The 17,315-nt window shown below is 39.9% G+C and overlaps 1 protein-coding gene across 1 annotated transcript; it reads left to right on the top strand.

Annotated features, from left to right (window-relative positions):
- Positions 1-10,279: 10,279 nt before the first annotated feature.
- Positions 10,280-15,490, top strand: LOC114660338 (extracellular calcium-sensing receptor-like). Its single transcript, XM_028812974.2, has 3 exons — positions 10,280-10,408; positions 12,533-12,647; positions 14,146-15,490. Exons 1-3 carry the CDS (start codon positions 10,280-10,282, stop codon positions 15,051-15,053), a joined length of 1,152 nt encoding a protein of 383 aa, XP_028668807.2. The 3' UTR covers positions 15,054-15,490.
- Positions 15,491-17,315: the final 1,825 nt, after the last annotated feature.

Below are 17,315 nucleotides of genomic sequence, written 5' to 3'. Positions count from 1 at the left end.
CGCTGAAGTGAGATTTCTTTGGGCAGAGGGAGTGAAACCTGCCAAAATGCACTAAAGGATGTTGGCTTGGGAAAATCAGTAGGTTGTCTGGGTACCCATCTTGCACAAACTTTATGGTACCCCAACTCATCATGCACTATATGGCGTGTGCTGATCCATAGGTAATAACCAAATGTGCAGCAACAGCTGACAGTGCAATCCAGTAGTCTTCTCTGATGAAGGCCTTCATCATATACATGGGCTGTGGGCATGCTCTTGATGTTTGACCAGATCAAGCTTTGTCCGTTATACTTGTTCTTCCCTTGTTCAAACGCCTTGAGCATGGGAAAGGTGCTATAGAAATAAAAATGTATTATTATTATTATTATTCCTGCTTCAAACCCTTCTACCTGTAAGAGCCAACCTAGAAAGCAATGCTTTAAGTTAAGTTAAATTCACATTAGTGTTTGCTTAGTCATAGCCATAGACAATGGTATAGCCTTTTACCCCCTGTAAGTAAATAAGAGATAGAAACCCAGTCACAGGGGATGCATAAACCAGTGTGTTTAAGTGCAGGTCCCAAGCCCGTATAAATGGGGAGGTTTATGTCAGGAAGGACATCCAATATATCATTTTGCCAAATCAATATGCGGACAATATGATCCGCTGTGGCAACCCCTAACAGGAGTAGCCAAAAGAAGAAGAAGAAGTTAATAAGTGATAGAACTTTCTTGATATAATTAAGATACAGTGTGATAATTGAGTCGGTTGTTGTTTAGAATAGCTCCCAGTCCTCAGGGACTTAAAAGACCCATTTCAACATAGAAATGGGATAGGCATACAGTTTCTGAATGTTTTGAAATGGTTCAGAAAGATTTAGAAATGGTTCAGAAATGTTTAGAAATGGTTCAGAAATGTTTAGTAGTGACTTTGTAACAATAAGAAATGTAACAAGACTTAAGCTTTGAAAAGAACTTCTCTTAAATAAATACTTTTCTAATTTTTGCCATTTTAATTTTTTCTTTTTTGTGTGAACTGTTTTACTTTGACTTTTAACTAAAACTTTTAAAAACAAAGATATTTTGTCTGTGGAATCATTTCGACGTGTTAGGCTTTTGTTGAATCCCATTTTTTACGATAGAGCTGCTGAACTTTGGTAATTTTGGGAAAACGCAGCTACACTGCTACTACAAGGACTGCCAATACTGATGCTCTGTGTAAGAAGAGACAGAGCCAACTATACTTCCTTAGAAGGCTGGTGTCCTTCAACATCTGCAATAAGATGCTGCAGATGTTCTAACAGACGGTTTTGGTGAGCGTCCTCTTCTACGTGGTGGTTTGCTGGGGAGGCAGCATAAAGAAGATGGACGCCTCATGCCTGGACAAACTGGTGAGGAAGGCAGGCTCTATTGTAGGCATGGAGCTGGACAGTTTGACATCCGTGGCAGAGCGACGGGCACTGAGCAGGCTCCTGTCAATAATGGAGAATCCACTGAACAGTATCATCTCCAGACAGAGGAGCAGCTTCAGGCACAGACTGCTGTTCCTCCCCCACTCTTCAATTCCACCTGGGGTGGGGGGGGTAAACGTTAACATTATACAAAGTTAATGTCTGTTATACCTGCTTTTTTATCACTCTTTAATTTAATATTGTTTTTATTAGTATGCTGCTGCTGGAGTATGTGAATTTCCCCTTGGGGATTAATAAAGTATCTATCTATCTATCTATCTATCTATCTATCTATCTATCTATCTATCTATCTATCTATCTATCTATCTATCTATCTATCTATCTATCTATCTATCTATCTATCTATCTATCTATCTATCTATCTATCTACTTTTTGTTGAGTCAGGCTCTTTTCACTTCTGTGTTGAGCCAACAGCCAACATTTAGAGAGCATGGCTGATCGCAATGTCTTTTTTTTTCTCTTCCAAGATTGAACTGACCGAAGACATTTTACCTACAAGTCCATCTCCACAAGCTGTCAAGAAAGCATTTGATGATTTATTTATAAAGCTACACTGGAACGTCACTGAAATTGTGTATGAAAGAACCAGCAAATACATAGAGTTTCAAAATGAGTACAGTGCTAATTACTGTATAAACAAGCAATTGATATTCACTGATTTCAGTACAAAGGAAGATGTCATTAAGAATCAAGTCATGCAGTCCAGTGCTAATGCTACTGCATATTTTGGTAAATTTAAGGATTTTGTGACACTTTTTAAAACATTTAACAACACAAGAAAGACATTTATATACTGTTGTCTTCAAAATCTACAAGATCTGCAATCTGATTATGGAGAAACAGACTTAACTGGCATAGTTCTTCTCTACTATGATCTTCAAGGTTTTGGTAATGAATTTGAAAGATACATTACGGTATGCCACCTAACCTGAATTCTTTCTGTTCTGATAAGGTTGATTTCTTTTTTGCTGCATCACTCAATCAGAATTTTAGCCCACATTGGCATTGCTTAAAATAACATTCACAACCCTTGTGTTTAATGAAGTCTGATTTATATGGCTGTGAAGAGCTGGGCCATTTTTAAAAGAATGATTATGTTTTGCTTTGAATAGTGCTAACCTCCTAAAAACCCCTCTGGTGTCACCTTGTTGTACTTACAATGTGCTGACATTTCCTTTGCTTTTCTTTAGACATTCATGATGAGTCTCCAGCAATATTACAGGAAATACAAAAATACAAACATCACTATCACTGTGAATTGTGAAAATAAGCTTTGGCAAACTGCCAGTTATATGAATGAACTGGATACTCTGCAGATGTTCTGGACTTACAATTTTACCAGAAGCCTTTATGAAAATATCAACAGAATGTGTGTTCCAAACTTCCATGCATGCAAGACATGGGCCAGCAACTCGTCAAATTCTGTGACAGTAGGTTCATTTCTGGAACTTTCCAGTCTTTGGTTTATTTTTGATTTTGACTTGCAGACTGTTTCCCAAAGAGCCTATAGTTAATTGTCATCATTTATTTTAACTTCTTCATAGTTGACTTCTTAAAAATATGTCATTGTATCATTACTTTTAATCACTGAAATTCAGTTCTTCAAGTTTCTAGTTATATTGAGCAGGTGCACTGACTCCTATTGTGATGAAGTGTGTCAAAGTCAAATTCGCAGAGCCATTTCAGGATGGGTAGAATACCTTTATTATTACATGCATGGAGCCACCACAGCTGTGAAGGGGATGACTGAATTACAGCTGTTGATTACACTTCTTAAATATACAGCTAATTATAGAAATATGTGATTTGTGGCATTCCTTGTGTCCCTGCAAGTTACTGATTAGTGGACTTGCAGAGTCAGAAAGTCTGTTACACTGATTTCTTAATGATTCTTAACATTGTACATGGAATACCAGTGTGACTGGGTCACAGATCAAGAGGCTTTAATTAAAATGGTAACAGCAAAATCTAACAGTAAAAAGTATTTAATAATACAGGGCTATTCAAAATGAAAGAGAAGATTTCAAAAATTTATTTCAAACAAACTGTAACACATACCGCACATCACTGGATAGAGGAAAGTTCAAAGTTTAAAAGCCTGCCTAAAAGTACCAGTGAATGCTACCAAGCGCTGTTTCTCATTTATAGTAAAATGGTGACAACACCACAAGAGAAATAATTTTGTCAGTCAGTCAGTCTCTAACCCGCTAATTCCGAATACAGGGTCAGGGGGTCTGCTGAAGCCAATCCCAGCCAACACAGGGTGCAAAGTAGGAACCAATCCCAGGCAGAACACCAACCCACCACAGGACACACACCCACACACCAAGCACAATCGAGAAATGCCAATGCACCTAACCTGCATGTCTTTGCACTGTGGGAGGAAACTGGAGCACCCGGACGAAACCCACTCAGATAGGGGGAGAACATACAAACTCCACGCAGGGAGGACCCGGGAAATGAACCCGGGGCTCCTTATTGCGAGACAGTGGTGCTACCACTGTGCCACCATGCCACCCGAAATCATTTTGTGTGCTGCAATTTGCGAAGTGCAAGTCCATTGGATTGGAAGAGGTGGACAACAAGATCTAGCTCATCGTCTATGGACTCCCAGGTCTCCAGACCTTACCCCTTGTGATTTTTATCTATGGGGGTACATTAAAGAAAGAGTGTTTGTTCCAAATATGCCCACTAATCTTCAAGATTTGCAACATCGAATTGAGGAAGCTGTGAATTCAGTAACTAGGGACTAGGGGCCTCATGTATAAATGGTGCGTACGCACAAAAATGTTGCGTACTCCTGTTTCCATGCTCAAATCGCAATGTATAAAACTTAAACTTGGCGTAAAGCCACACACATTTTCATGGTAGCTCAAACCCTGGCGTATGCAAGTTCTCCGCTCGGTTTTGCAAACTGCCAGCACCCAGCGTCAAAGCGGTGCTTTTGTTCTAGTGTGGTTTCCCTTTCTTTTTTAGATCCACATCCCCGATGCAGCTCTATCATATACACACATATCGTTTATTAGTTTAAGGCATCTGATTGTAATTAACCTGTAACAATATAATGCTCCATGGAATGGCCAAACTATTCCAAATACCATAGCTGATTTAGCGTTGTTACCAGGCCCGGTCTTAGGTATTATGGGGCCCTAGGCGAAAGGGGGGTCCAGGGGCCCCCTGAGGGGGGCAGAGCCCCCCTGGAAGCTCTGTGAAATGCGTGAAAATTAGACCTAGGAGTCAATCCGGGACCCCCCAGACGCCGGGGCCCTAGGCGGTCGCCTACTTCGCCTATGCCTAAGGCTGGGCCTGTTGTTACTCTCACTGACCTTCTTCTTCTTCTTTCAGATGCTCCTGTTAGGGGTTGCCTAATCATCTTTTTCCATATCACTCTCAGTGCTCCACTTGGAGTATTTATCCCATTGTATCTGAGTGTGAAATCACAGCTCTACAGCAGCTGATCAGAAAGAGAATTATTGATATACAGCATCAAGCACACGCTGCCTCAGCCACGTTGTCTATTGAACTGCTCTCATAGGCAAACGCTTCTGAGCTTTTCCTGTACTGACCTCGCGGTTCAGAAACAGTTTCATCCCAAGAGCTACAGTATAAACGTAATCAATCAGTCCATCAAGTGCTCCTTGTAGAACTGTTTGTACTTACAGTAGAAGTACAATCACCTCACTGTAAACTTGCGATAGTTATAATATTGCACAACCTGAGCCAATTTAGCGTGTATTGACACATGATGATAATATCATTTTTAAGATGAAATGCAACAAAATATGTTTATTATATTATACAGATAAAACTTTAACTTCATTTAAGTAATCTATATTGTTAATAATTAAACATGTGAGGACACGGTGTCGCAGGGCTAGCAAGGAGCTGGTGCCCCGTTCAGGGATTGTTCCTGCATCGCACTGTATTCTTGCTGGGACTGGCGTGACACTGGAAGGACAGATGGATAGAATAATTAAACATATACTACGATGATATTTCCATGTTCCTTAAAAGGTTTGAAGAATCGGTGTTCTCAGCTTACAGATGGCTTTACATCTATCACAGAGCTGATTGTGTGGTGATTGGATATTTGGAGAAAGAAAAGGAAGGACAAGAATTGGGGGTTAGTACTTTTGAAAGAGACAGTACTGCTGCAATAAATTATTTCATCGAAGGTCGCGCACAGCACAACAAGCATATTGCGGGATGTAGGAACAGTCACTGGATGGGGCGCCAGCTTGTCACTATCACTGCACAACCATGTTGCCATGTTTAATAACAAGATTTAACTCATATCATCATGAAAATTATATCAAGTATACATCTCAGTATTTAAATTATTCAGAGAGCTGTAATATCATGAATGTAATGGATTCTGTGTCCAGTTAGAGAAAGAGAAAGCCCATTTAAGAAGCATGTAGTGATTCACACACATAGAGCACATAGAAGAGCACATACAAAACAAAGCATTTAACGTGCTACTTTAGTTACGTTGGGATTTGAGAAAGTAGTAAATCAAACGATTTTAAGATGAAGTTTATGATGTCTTGCTTTAATGACAACATAAACTACATGATTAAAGTGGAAATTTCGTGATTAAAGTTGACATTTCATGCTTTTTTCCCACTGTGTCTCTATTTTTTTTTCTCTGTACCCTAATAAGCTTTCATATGACACTCAGACGGTGGGTTAAGACTCGCCTTTTCACTGCGACTTTGATATCTGACAACTTCTTTTTTATTTCAGGCACTGTGCGAATTTGTGAACTTGAGCTTTCGAGTTTCTCCAACACTCTATGTCACTCGATCAAGTTCCTTTTGTTGTTTATACCACTGTTTAAACCAACAAATAGTACGTTTTTCCTTGACTCCACTTAGTATTCGCTGAAATTCTTCTATTTCCCCCCGTGCCTTTGCCATTGCTTTTTCAAGGAACGCTGAGCTTAACGGCTGTTTATATTGATTTGCATATTCAAAGAGGCGTAATTCTGGTAGGAGTTGGGGAGTGGCAGCAGGTACGTGCATTACTTTTCACCCTGACTGGGATTTATGGAGCGGAAGAAAGTGGAAGTTGGAGAATGCACAGATTTATGCATCTGGATTTTTTTGTGGATACGAACATTTCTGCTTTTGTCCGTACGCCATGTTTTAGTGTGAATTCTATGCATGCCGTTATGCATGAGGCCCCAGTTGACTCATGTGTGGCAAGAAATGGTCTACCATTTTGATGTTTGTCACGCTACACATGGTGCTCATATTGAGTGAATGCAACCTCAAAGACCATAGGACCAAACGTTGAACTTTCCTCTATCCAGTGATGCGCACAATGTTTTTCTGCACTATACAGTTTGTTTGAAATACATTTTTGAAATCTGCTGTTTCATTTTGAATAGCCCTGTATAATAAGCAAATAGTGAAAATCATATTTAACAGCTCCTGCCTTGCACCCTGTGTTGGCTGGGATTGGCTCCAGCAGACCCCCGTGACCCTGTAGTTAGGATACAGCGAGTTGGATAATGGATGGATGGATAGATATTTAACAGCAAAAACCATCTCTGGCAGTCCCCCTCTTTATGTCCTTCTAAAACAACACTAATCAATTAACATTTACTTTAAGCAATTGGTTGAAGGTAAGTCTACTGTACATTAGCATAAGGCGGTTCAAGTGACAAGGCAGCATAACCAAAATCATTAGGGAGAGCAGAAGACTTCACTGTGATGTTGATGACAGATGACATAAAGGCTAGCATAGTACATTTAAAATACAGTAGCACAATAGAATGATGATGACAAAAGTTATTAAAGCAAGAAGCACTACTTTTATCCAAGTTGGGAAAAAGAAAGAAAATCATTAAACCAGTCAATATTCAGTCCTGATGTCCAATCGGGAAAAAAACCTCGATCAACTGCATGGACAATTTTATAGGCCAGGTAAGACATATTGTGAGAAGTGTCTGGAATGTTGAAGCAACATGTCTGTTGTATGACCTTGCAGGTGCCTCCCTGGGCTTCTAAGAGCATATTCGGGGCCAATTGTTTTTGCAAGACCACAATTCTTGTAGTAAGAGCCACGGCCAACAGTTTATTTATTTGTGCTCCAGCTGCAGGCCCAAAAATTTGGGGCTCAAAAAATTTCTCCATACTGCATGCCATTGCTGATAGGAGTTATCTGAGGAACTGAGATGGAAGCATAACCTAATCTGAGCAGAAGGTGGAGCCTAGCATGTCAGGCAGAACATAGGCCAAGTAAGCCCCTCCACACCAGTCTAAAGGTAGCCACATATAAGCTTGATGGCCACAGACAAAGCATGTTGCTGTTTGATGCCTCATGTTGTTGGTGAGCATTCAAACCCACAAGAAGTTACACAAGTATCCAATGTATTTGGGCATTTCTGAGTTTTCTCTATAGCATTGGAGGTGGAAGAACTGTTCCTCATAAAATTGTATTTATGCTGACACCTTTTGAAGTAATAATGTATAGATAGATAGATATGAAAGGCACTATATAACAGATAGATAGATAGAGTACAATCCCTCTTAACTGGCCTCGCATTAACCAATCGACAGATTAACCGGCCTGTTAGAATAAAATGATTATTTTTTTTTTAATCCTGAGTTCTTCTTTATATTTTATGCATGCACTTCCTTCTTTCCTGGAAGGTGAGAGGTATTTTAAAACCAGAAAACAACAAAACAGTGTTCAAATTAAATAAAGTACAGTATATCAAAAGTCTTCATTAAATAAATAATCCATTAAAATGAGTGAATTAGTGGACCTTAAAATCCATTAGTAAAAAAACAAGATCTTTAAAAACAACGCAAATGAGGTTAAAACAATGGCTGGAAGCAGTCTTTTAAAATCCAAAGAACGGTGCCTTCTTCTCCCATTGGGCTTCGCAACAGGGCAGTCGCCCTATACCTGCAGGTGCAGCTGCCTTCCACACTGGTCCGGTAGCCCTCCGATCCCTGGCTACGTCGGGCTCCATCCGGACCGAGACTTGGGTTCTTTCCACAGTGGCCAGGGCGCTCACACTGGGGCTAAACCAGCCCAAAGCTTCCACGACTGCCGCTGCCTTTTGATGGCCAGTTGTCTTCAATACCGGTCACTCCAGCTCCGTGATCGCTCAGCTGGAGCGACCACTTTCTTCAGCCTCACCGAGTGTCGGCCAAACACTCATCTGCAGGGGTTCGTTCACCTCCCAGCTGCCTGCCTGCTTTGGACTGTGCAAGGAAACTGGAGCACCCGGAGGAAGCCTACGCAGACATGGGGAGAACATACAAACTCCACGCAGGGAGGACCCAGGAAGCAAACCCGGGTCTCCTTACTAAGAGGCAGCAGCGCTACCACTGTGACATAGTGCTGCCCCTGGACATTTCCAACATGTTGGTTTTATATACCCCTCAGGGCTATGTGCTAAGCCTTCTGCTTTATACCTTCTTCACAAGTGACTGTGGTGCCTCTCAGAATAACACAAGTATCATCAAATTTGCTGATGTTGCGACAGTCACTGCACTGATTACTGGGAGAGATGAAGCAGCCATTCAGGAGGGAAGTGCTAAATCTGGAAAGGTGTTGCTGGGACAATAATCCATCTCTCCTTAAATGTTAGTAACCAAGAAGATGATTGTGAACCCATAGAAAAAGAGAGGATAGCACACACTACTGTACATTAATGGGGGAGAGATGGAGTGGGAAAACCTTTAACTTTCTCAGTGTTGAAGATCTTACCTGGTTTTACAACACCATCAATTGGTAAAGAAATCTCAACAGTATTTGTACTTCTTGAAATGGCTAAAGAAATTTGTCATCCCAGGCAGGGTCTTTGTTGCTTTTATAGGGGTGCCATTGAGAGCATTCTTATCAAAGCTATCACAGCCTGGTTAGGTAATTGCTCAGGTCAGGAGCACAAAGCCCTTCCGCAGGTGGTCAGAATTGCCAAATATATTTCGGGAACAACTCTTTATCTCTGGTGGACATTTACTATGCTAGAGCCATCAGTAGATTCCACAACACTGTAAAGGACAACACCCACCACAATTATGCAGATGCTATATGAGTGTGAAATCAAGTACTACAAGACAACAAAACCGATTTTATCCACATATATTTAAACTTTTGAATGATTCCTGTCCATGGCCTCTTTTCCCCACACAATACCTATGATGGCACATGCTATTGGCCCAGCCAGTAATTTACCAGCTCGATTCACCTTTTGAAAAATAAAAAAAGTGAACCCAAGCAAAGAGCAGAAAATAATAACTTGCGCTAGCTAATGCCACATTTTTTGTTTATATGTGCACTGCCATTTTGAGAGATTTTCTGTCTCTATTTTTCTATGGCATTGATAGGTAAAGTCAAAGTAAAATGTGAGGTGTATGCATCACTGGCTCAAAGGTATAAAACACAGAGCTGTGTACTTTCTGGTTGTCAAATTTGTAAATACATTTAAAACTTTTTGTGATTTAATTTTTTGCTTCTGAATTCTTTCTATGATTTAGTTTTGTGTTTTGGTTTAGACATTTTGATTAATAAATAAATTTCAGCCTGCTTTCTCCTCCTGCTCTCTTTTCCTTTTTCTTGTGCAGTCAGTACATGCAGTGGAGGGTCCTAAGGTCTAGAACAGCTTGCCCATCTTGATGAGGTCAGCACAATGCCTTATCATTTTAAAGACTTAATGCCATTAAATAAAGCTCAGTTTAAATTTTTAGGTTGAATTCAGCTTTACTAACACTCAGGATTCTATAAAAGTAGCCAACAATGTAAGTGTACTGATTACAATGTTAATTTAAACTTTAAATGTATCTCAATTATTATTTGTTTAGAGTAAGATGACAAAATTTAAGAGAGCTATTGAAAATCTGAAGAACTTCAAAGTTGCAAGCAACTTCAGTGCTTACTATGTGCAAGAAGACAAATTGGAAATCACCTTGACCTGCAGCAAAGACCTCAGTCTACCTGTGAGTAGAATGCTTATAGGATTTTACTTAAAATTGTAAGGATGATGCTGTTTCTGGCAGTACTGTACCTTTAATAAGTGGATATTGGACAAAAATGTAAGCTCAATGAAGCCTTTAGCTAAAGCCAGTTTACAGTTGCATTTGGGGTTAAAATAGAAATCACTTGTTGGGCAGGTGTGTGTGAGTGTGTGCGATTGTGCACACGAGTGTGGCCTGTGTTGGACTGACACCCTATGGTTCTCAGATGGTGCTCAGTGTAACTGGGGAAGGCTACAGCTTTCCTGACCCAGAGGTGGAATATATGGAAATAATATAACACAGATAAGGGAGAACACGCGCGTGGGAGGAGATTTTAATTCAGCAGTCTTAATTATGAGGCAGTTCTCTGGAAACAAAACAGGCACTATTCTCTTTTTCTTCCATGTTTTTAAATATAAAGTGTTCTTTCTGTGCTTTATTTTGTAATAAGTGCACCAAGTACCAAAATAAATAAATAAATTACAGATTTGTCTATATGTTGGCTCTAGAAAACAATTTTGGCTATGAGAGCATAGTATATAGTAGGATTTAGCATATAGTATGTAGAAAATGGTATATGCTATGTAGTATCTAGTATATATAGCATGTAATATATAGTATAGATAGTATATACAGTAAGTAGTATATAGTATACAGTATATAGTACATACAATATGGAGTATGTAGTACATAGTATATAGTATATGTCACTTGATCCCAAACTTGGTCCTTGGGACCCACTGTGGCTGTGGGTTGTTGTTCCAACCAGATCAGACAATCATTGATCTCATTTAATTAGCTGCTCTTTTTTCCCTTCTCGTATTCTACATTCAGAAAAGCAGAGAAACAGAATTTTTATATTTATAATACATTTACAAATATTTCTATTTTTGCTACAGCGTTAGATACTTAACTCTCTTTTGTTCCTTTCTATTATATTGACCTTTTTCATGTACAGTAGTTTACTCCCATCATTGTATCCTAATAAAGACAATTAAAAACATACAAAGCAGACACCTGCGCAAACAACACTGAATGATGAAAGGCTGCAGCTACTTTAGCATCAGAAACACTAATTAGTGAATAATATAACCTGGAAAAGCAGAAAATTAGTATGAAACCATTGTTTAAACTATACAAAATGTATTCCATTTTAACTGCCTAGTACATTTTAGTAAAAAAAATCACCAGATTTAGCTTTGTAATTTCAACATTGACCCAAAACACAGGAACTGGGAAATAACCGTTCACTTAATTAGACTAGGATTCTAATTACCATATCTACTTGCATTTAAGTTCTCCCACGGATAAGTCGGGGCTTGATTTTACCGTATAATTTCTAATGTCGTTCGTATAAGTCGAATGCGGAAAACTCACACTATTGGTCCAAGAGATTGTGATATTCTAACGCGCACCTGAGAGAGTAACCACAGAGCACACGGCCTTTTTTTTTTCTTCTATGTGTTGTGCCGCCTACGTGACCACATGGTCATACCCAAACTATTCCAAAGCGACGTTGGCACTGTTTTGTGTTTTTTGTACATCCTCATATACCTTTATCATAAGAGCATCCCTTATCTATGATGGAGTATTCGATCAGAAGAAAATATGAAGCTGGTTTTAAATTAAAAGTAGTTGAAGTGGTGAAAGAAATTGGTAACTGCTGCTGCCACAAAATTTGATGTGTGTGAGAAACTGATGTGAGATTGGAGGAGGCAAGAAGATGTAAAAAAAAAATGTAAGTGTCACATTTTTGAACAGGTGTATAAGTCGGGGTCTGATTTTATGATCGATTTTTCGGGTTTCAAGACCTGACTTATACGTGAGTATACTGTATATGGTAAAACACAAAAAAAACCCACAGCCACAGGGGGTCCTCAGGACTGAGTTTGGAAACCACTGTAGTATGTATACTATATATATATATATATATATAAATATATATATATATACAGTATATATATATATGCAGATATAGTACATATATAGATAAATATTATAAATAATGTGTGATTTCTTCAGAGAGTTACTTCAAGTGTATAATGATTCCAAAAGTGCATTTTTATTCCAAAAACTAACTATATGACATATTCTTTGATGCATTAGTTGTCGCCTTCAAGCTGCAATAACGTCTGTCCCAAATGGACAAAAAAGGTGACATATGGGACCTGTTGTGCCAAGTGTTATGATTGCCCCAAAGGAACCTTCAGCAATGGAACAGGTAATGTGGAAAAAATAAAGTGGATTCAGAAGGTCTACAGATACCTTCAGTTTTTCACATTTTGGTATGTTCCAACCTAATGTTAAAATCATTTAAATTCATTTTTTCCCTCATCAAAAACACTCAATACCCCAAAATGACAAAGCAAATAAAAGATTTCAGAATTTTTTGCAATTTTTTTTTAAACCAAAAACTGAAATATCACACTGACACAAGTATTCAGACCCTTTGCTCAGTACTTAGTTGAAGCCCCTTTGTCAGAGATTCCAGCCTGAAGTCTACTTGGGTTTGATGGGACAAACTTCACACACCTGGATTTGGGGGGTTATGTGCCTTTCTTCTCTGCTGATCTTCTCAAGCTCTGTCAGGTTGGATGGAGATTGTCTGTGGACAGCTATTTTGAGGTCTCCCCAGAGATGTTCAATTGGCTTGAAGACTTGGCTATGGCACAGAGGTGACCCTACTTTGTCCTGTTGGAAAGTGAATCTTCATCCCATTCTGAGGTCCAGAGTGCTATTCCCAGGATTTTTCATTAAGGATATCTCTATACTATACTAGTCTCTTGGTCTGTGCTGCTGAAAAACAACCCCACAGCGTGATGTTGCCACCACCAGGCTTCACAGCATTGCATAGGTGATGAGTGGTTTCCTAAAGACGTGACTCTAATCTTTTTTCCAGAAGACGAAAGAATCTTGTTTTCACAGTCTGATATTTATTTAGGTGTAGTTTTGTAAACTCCAAGCTGTGAGATAATCTGGGGGGTGAAAGAAGCTACCTGGAAGAAGAAGGGCTTTTGTGAGTTGAATAAAGATGAATTGCAGTGTCAATTTCACATCTGTTCTATTGCTGTATGCAACACAAGCGGGCTTCCATTTGTCTTTGACTGAGGAGAGACTTCTGTGTTTTTTGTTCAACTGTTGGACTGTTTTATAGACAGGTGTGTGCCTTTCCTAATCAGGTCCAATCAATTAAATTGATGACAGGTGGACTCCAAACAATTTGTAGAAACATCTAACCAGTGATGAACAGAATGGGATACACATGAGCCAGATTTTAAGCGCCATAATAAAGAGTCTGAATACTTCTGTCAAGGTGATATTTCAGTTTTTTTTTTAATAAATTTGCAAAAATTTCTAAAATCCCATTTTTGCTATGTCATTCCTGGGTATTGAGTATTACTTGATGAGGAAAAAAATGAACATAAATGATTTAGCACCAGGCACCAACGTAATAAAAATGTGTAAAAGGAAAAGGGGCCTGAAAACCTTCTGAAGGAGCAGATCACCCAGCTCAGAGTTTAAGAAGTTCATTCACATGTCATAGCACAGCATTCCAGTGTTGAAGGGATCATTATGAAATGTTCTATAAAATAAAATGAGCAAGCTCTGCTCTTAATGGACTGGATCTCAGTGATCACTCGGTCCAAAGTTTAGGAATTGTCTGCATACTTTATCTTTTCTAATCTTCCTTTCTTCTGTGCATCTTGCCATCTTTGCAGAGTGCCTGCCCATCATGGTTGCCCATAAGTATGTGATCTATATTCTGTCACCAGCTGGAATCCTCGTGTGTGCTGTGGCACTCTTCATCTTCCTGAAACATGCCAACACGCCCATTGCTAAATCCTCCGGAGGGAGTATCTTCTACTGCTATCTAGCAGGTCTCATCATTGCTTTCTCCAGTGCTTTCTTATTCACTGGAATGCCAACAGATGGTGTATGTCTCATACGTCTGCCTCTGCCTGCCCTGGGGTTCTCACTCTGTGTCTCCAGTATTCTGGCCAAGTCTTGCCGCATACTTCTTGCTTTTTCCAGCACTTCAGAAAGACCAAGCAAGTTTCAGCTGCATTTCTACATTGTTATTATTGTATTGGGCACTCTGGGAAAGGCTGTCATTTGCTTGATGTGGATGCTGATTGACCCTCTGAGATCTGTGTATCTGCCAGAAGGACAGCGGTTCACTAACGTGGTGTGTGACTGCACTGATTCACTTTGGTACATTCTTTGTTTTGGCTATCTGGCGCTACTGTGTTTGGCAACATGGAGCTTGGCCATCAAGAGCACAGCTCTTCCTCCAAGCTTTATTGAGTCCCACTCCATCTCCTTCAGCATGCTGTTCTTCCTCACCATTTGGGGCTGCACACTGCTTGTCACTCTGGACCAAAGCAAAGACCTACAAGACATAATGTTTGGAGTGTCCATTGTCTTGTCTTCTTGGTGTATCTTGGGTTGCATCACCCTTCCTAAGGTATTCATCATCCTGTGGAGACCAGAGAAGAATACCCAACAGTGGATAAACTACCTAACTTATGAGTACTGCCGGCATGTCGCTTACGAAGCTGATTTGAATTTTAAGGCTCAGCATTTGAATGCCTCTTCAGCAGAAACTGTGTTTTCTGTTGACGTGTAAAACAGCATTGAGTTTCTTTATGAGGTCTCAAGATACCACAGCACCCGTGAATGCATGGACTCGTTCCTGTTTTAGGCTTTCACTTCCAAATTGGTTTAAATTGGCCTTTAGATCATGCTTATATGTAATGGGCAGAACAACATACATGCATTCTCAAACCTACTTAATCTAATTCAGGGTTATAGGGGGATGAAGCCTAACCCAGCACCATAAACTTCAAAGCTGGAAACACTGGCCAGGATACTACTCAATTGCAGAGTACGCACACACACATGTGCAACTCCACTTGTTGAGAATTTCGATTAAGGATCAATGTGCTTTATTACTTGTTTTAGTGCTATTAGCTATGAAAAGCTTAGGCCCGAGGCACCATTAAAAGGTCACTATCTATTTTAGCATGAGGGTTGTTAGCCTGCCTGTCTTTTTACTTCCATCCATCCATCCATTTTCCAACCCGCTGAATCCAAACACAGGGTCACGGGGGTCTGCTGGAGCCAATCCCAGCCAACACAGGGCACAAGGCAGGAACCAATCCTGGGCAGGGTGCCAACCCACCGCAGGACACACACAAACACACCCACACACCAAGCACACACTAGGGCCAATTTAGAATCGCCAATCCACCTAACCTGCATGCCTTTGGACTGTGGGAGGAAACCGGAGTGTCCGGAGGAAACCCACGCAGACACGGGGAGAACATGCAAACTCCACGCAGGGAGGACCCGGGAATCGAACCCAGGTCCCCAGATCTCCCTTTGTTTTGAATTTCTGTGAGTCAAGGATGTTGTATTCTCTGAAAGAGCTGAGCTTGCAAGCAGGCAGATTTTGTTTTGGGAATGCAGGTGCTGAGCTTTCCGACTGACAGTAGACTGAACAGGCTTCTGCATGCATTCAAGGCCTTTAATTTTAAGAAAACTAAGTGGGTTCTCACGTTAGCGCATAAACACATAAGCACTTACATGGCATTTAAATTGATATATTAAGGTTCCTTAATACCTTAGGTGAGCAGGTTAAAGTAAAATGCATTATGTTAACTAGTCTGAGCTTAATAGGAGTTAAAGAATTGATTATTGAAGGCTAGGGACTTTTCCCTTTTTTTAAGCTGATGCCTGTGAGCTCGAGGAGAGGGGTGCGGTGATTGCCTGCTTCAATACCCAGCAGCTCAGCCCCTGTGCTAGCAAGTCAGACAGCCTTTGTTCGCAGGCTTTCACATTGCCACTCATACAGTACATATATTTTAGACAGCGTTTAATTTTATACGTCAATGCTTCTTTATGAATCATAATGATAATAAATAAAGTTAGAGCAGAATGTGTTAAACTAGTTAGCTTTTAGCTATGTAAGAATTGATTGTTAAAGGCTTGTATTTTTCCTTTCCTTCAAGTTACCAGGAAGCACCATGCCAAGGCTGTCTACAGCTTAGCCTTTTTCAGTGAAGCTGTGTGCTGCTGCCTTACCGGCATTTCTGCCTATTATTTTAGCCTTAAGGGATGCTAGTGCAACAAGTAATTATTATTAATTGAATTATTAATTGAGCAGTCCAGCTTTCACATGTGGGTCTGCTGATTCCAACTCAGTGGTGAGAATTGATTAACCAAAAGGCTATCAGTTTTTAACAGCTCAGAATTAGGGATGTTAGAATGAAGGCAGGGGTGATTAGTGATGCTCACCTCCAGGTGGCAAATAATGTCCTTCAAGCCAAAGAGATTGTTAAAAGAAGATGGACTGGGAAAGAAAATTGTAATCAGAAGGTCCACTAAGAAGAAGATTACTATGGGGAAGTCCAAGGGGCAAGGGTATTGCTATGAGAAAGTCTGCAAAACCAGGTGATTGTTATGAAAAACGTATTATCATGTAGAAACCCTGTAAAACAGATGATGGGGAACACTGTGAAGGGGGGATATTCTGAGATAAGAATTGTAATAAATTTGAGGCTCACCTTAAGCAAAAGGCTCACTTCAATTGAACTGAGACAGGCTTGATGTGCTCTGCAATGGTTCCCTATACTGTGCAATAAAGTCTAATTCTGACTACCTTTCTGAAGACTCTGCTCGTTTTTTCTGAAGAAGTTTTCTCTACAACATCTTTGTGAGGTCTCAAGATACCACAGCACACGTGAATGAATGGACTCATTGCTGTTTTAGGCTTTCATTTCCAGCTTATTTTTTTCAATAGGTTTTAATCTGGGTTTAGATCATGCTTATATGTAATGGGTAGAACTACATACATGCATTCTCAAACCTCAACCCTATTTCAGGGTTA

Source organism: Erpetoichthys calabaricus, chromosome 11 (assembly GCF_900747795.2).
Source record: "Erpetoichthys calabaricus chromosome 11, fErpCal1.3, whole genome shotgun sequence".
NCBI classification, from domain to species: domain Eukaryota; kingdom Metazoa; phylum Chordata; class Cladistia; order Polypteriformes; family Polypteridae; genus Erpetoichthys; species Erpetoichthys calabaricus.
The sequence above is the reverse complement of the archived record's forward strand: the minus strand, read 5'-3'. Positions and strand labels throughout refer to the sequence as shown.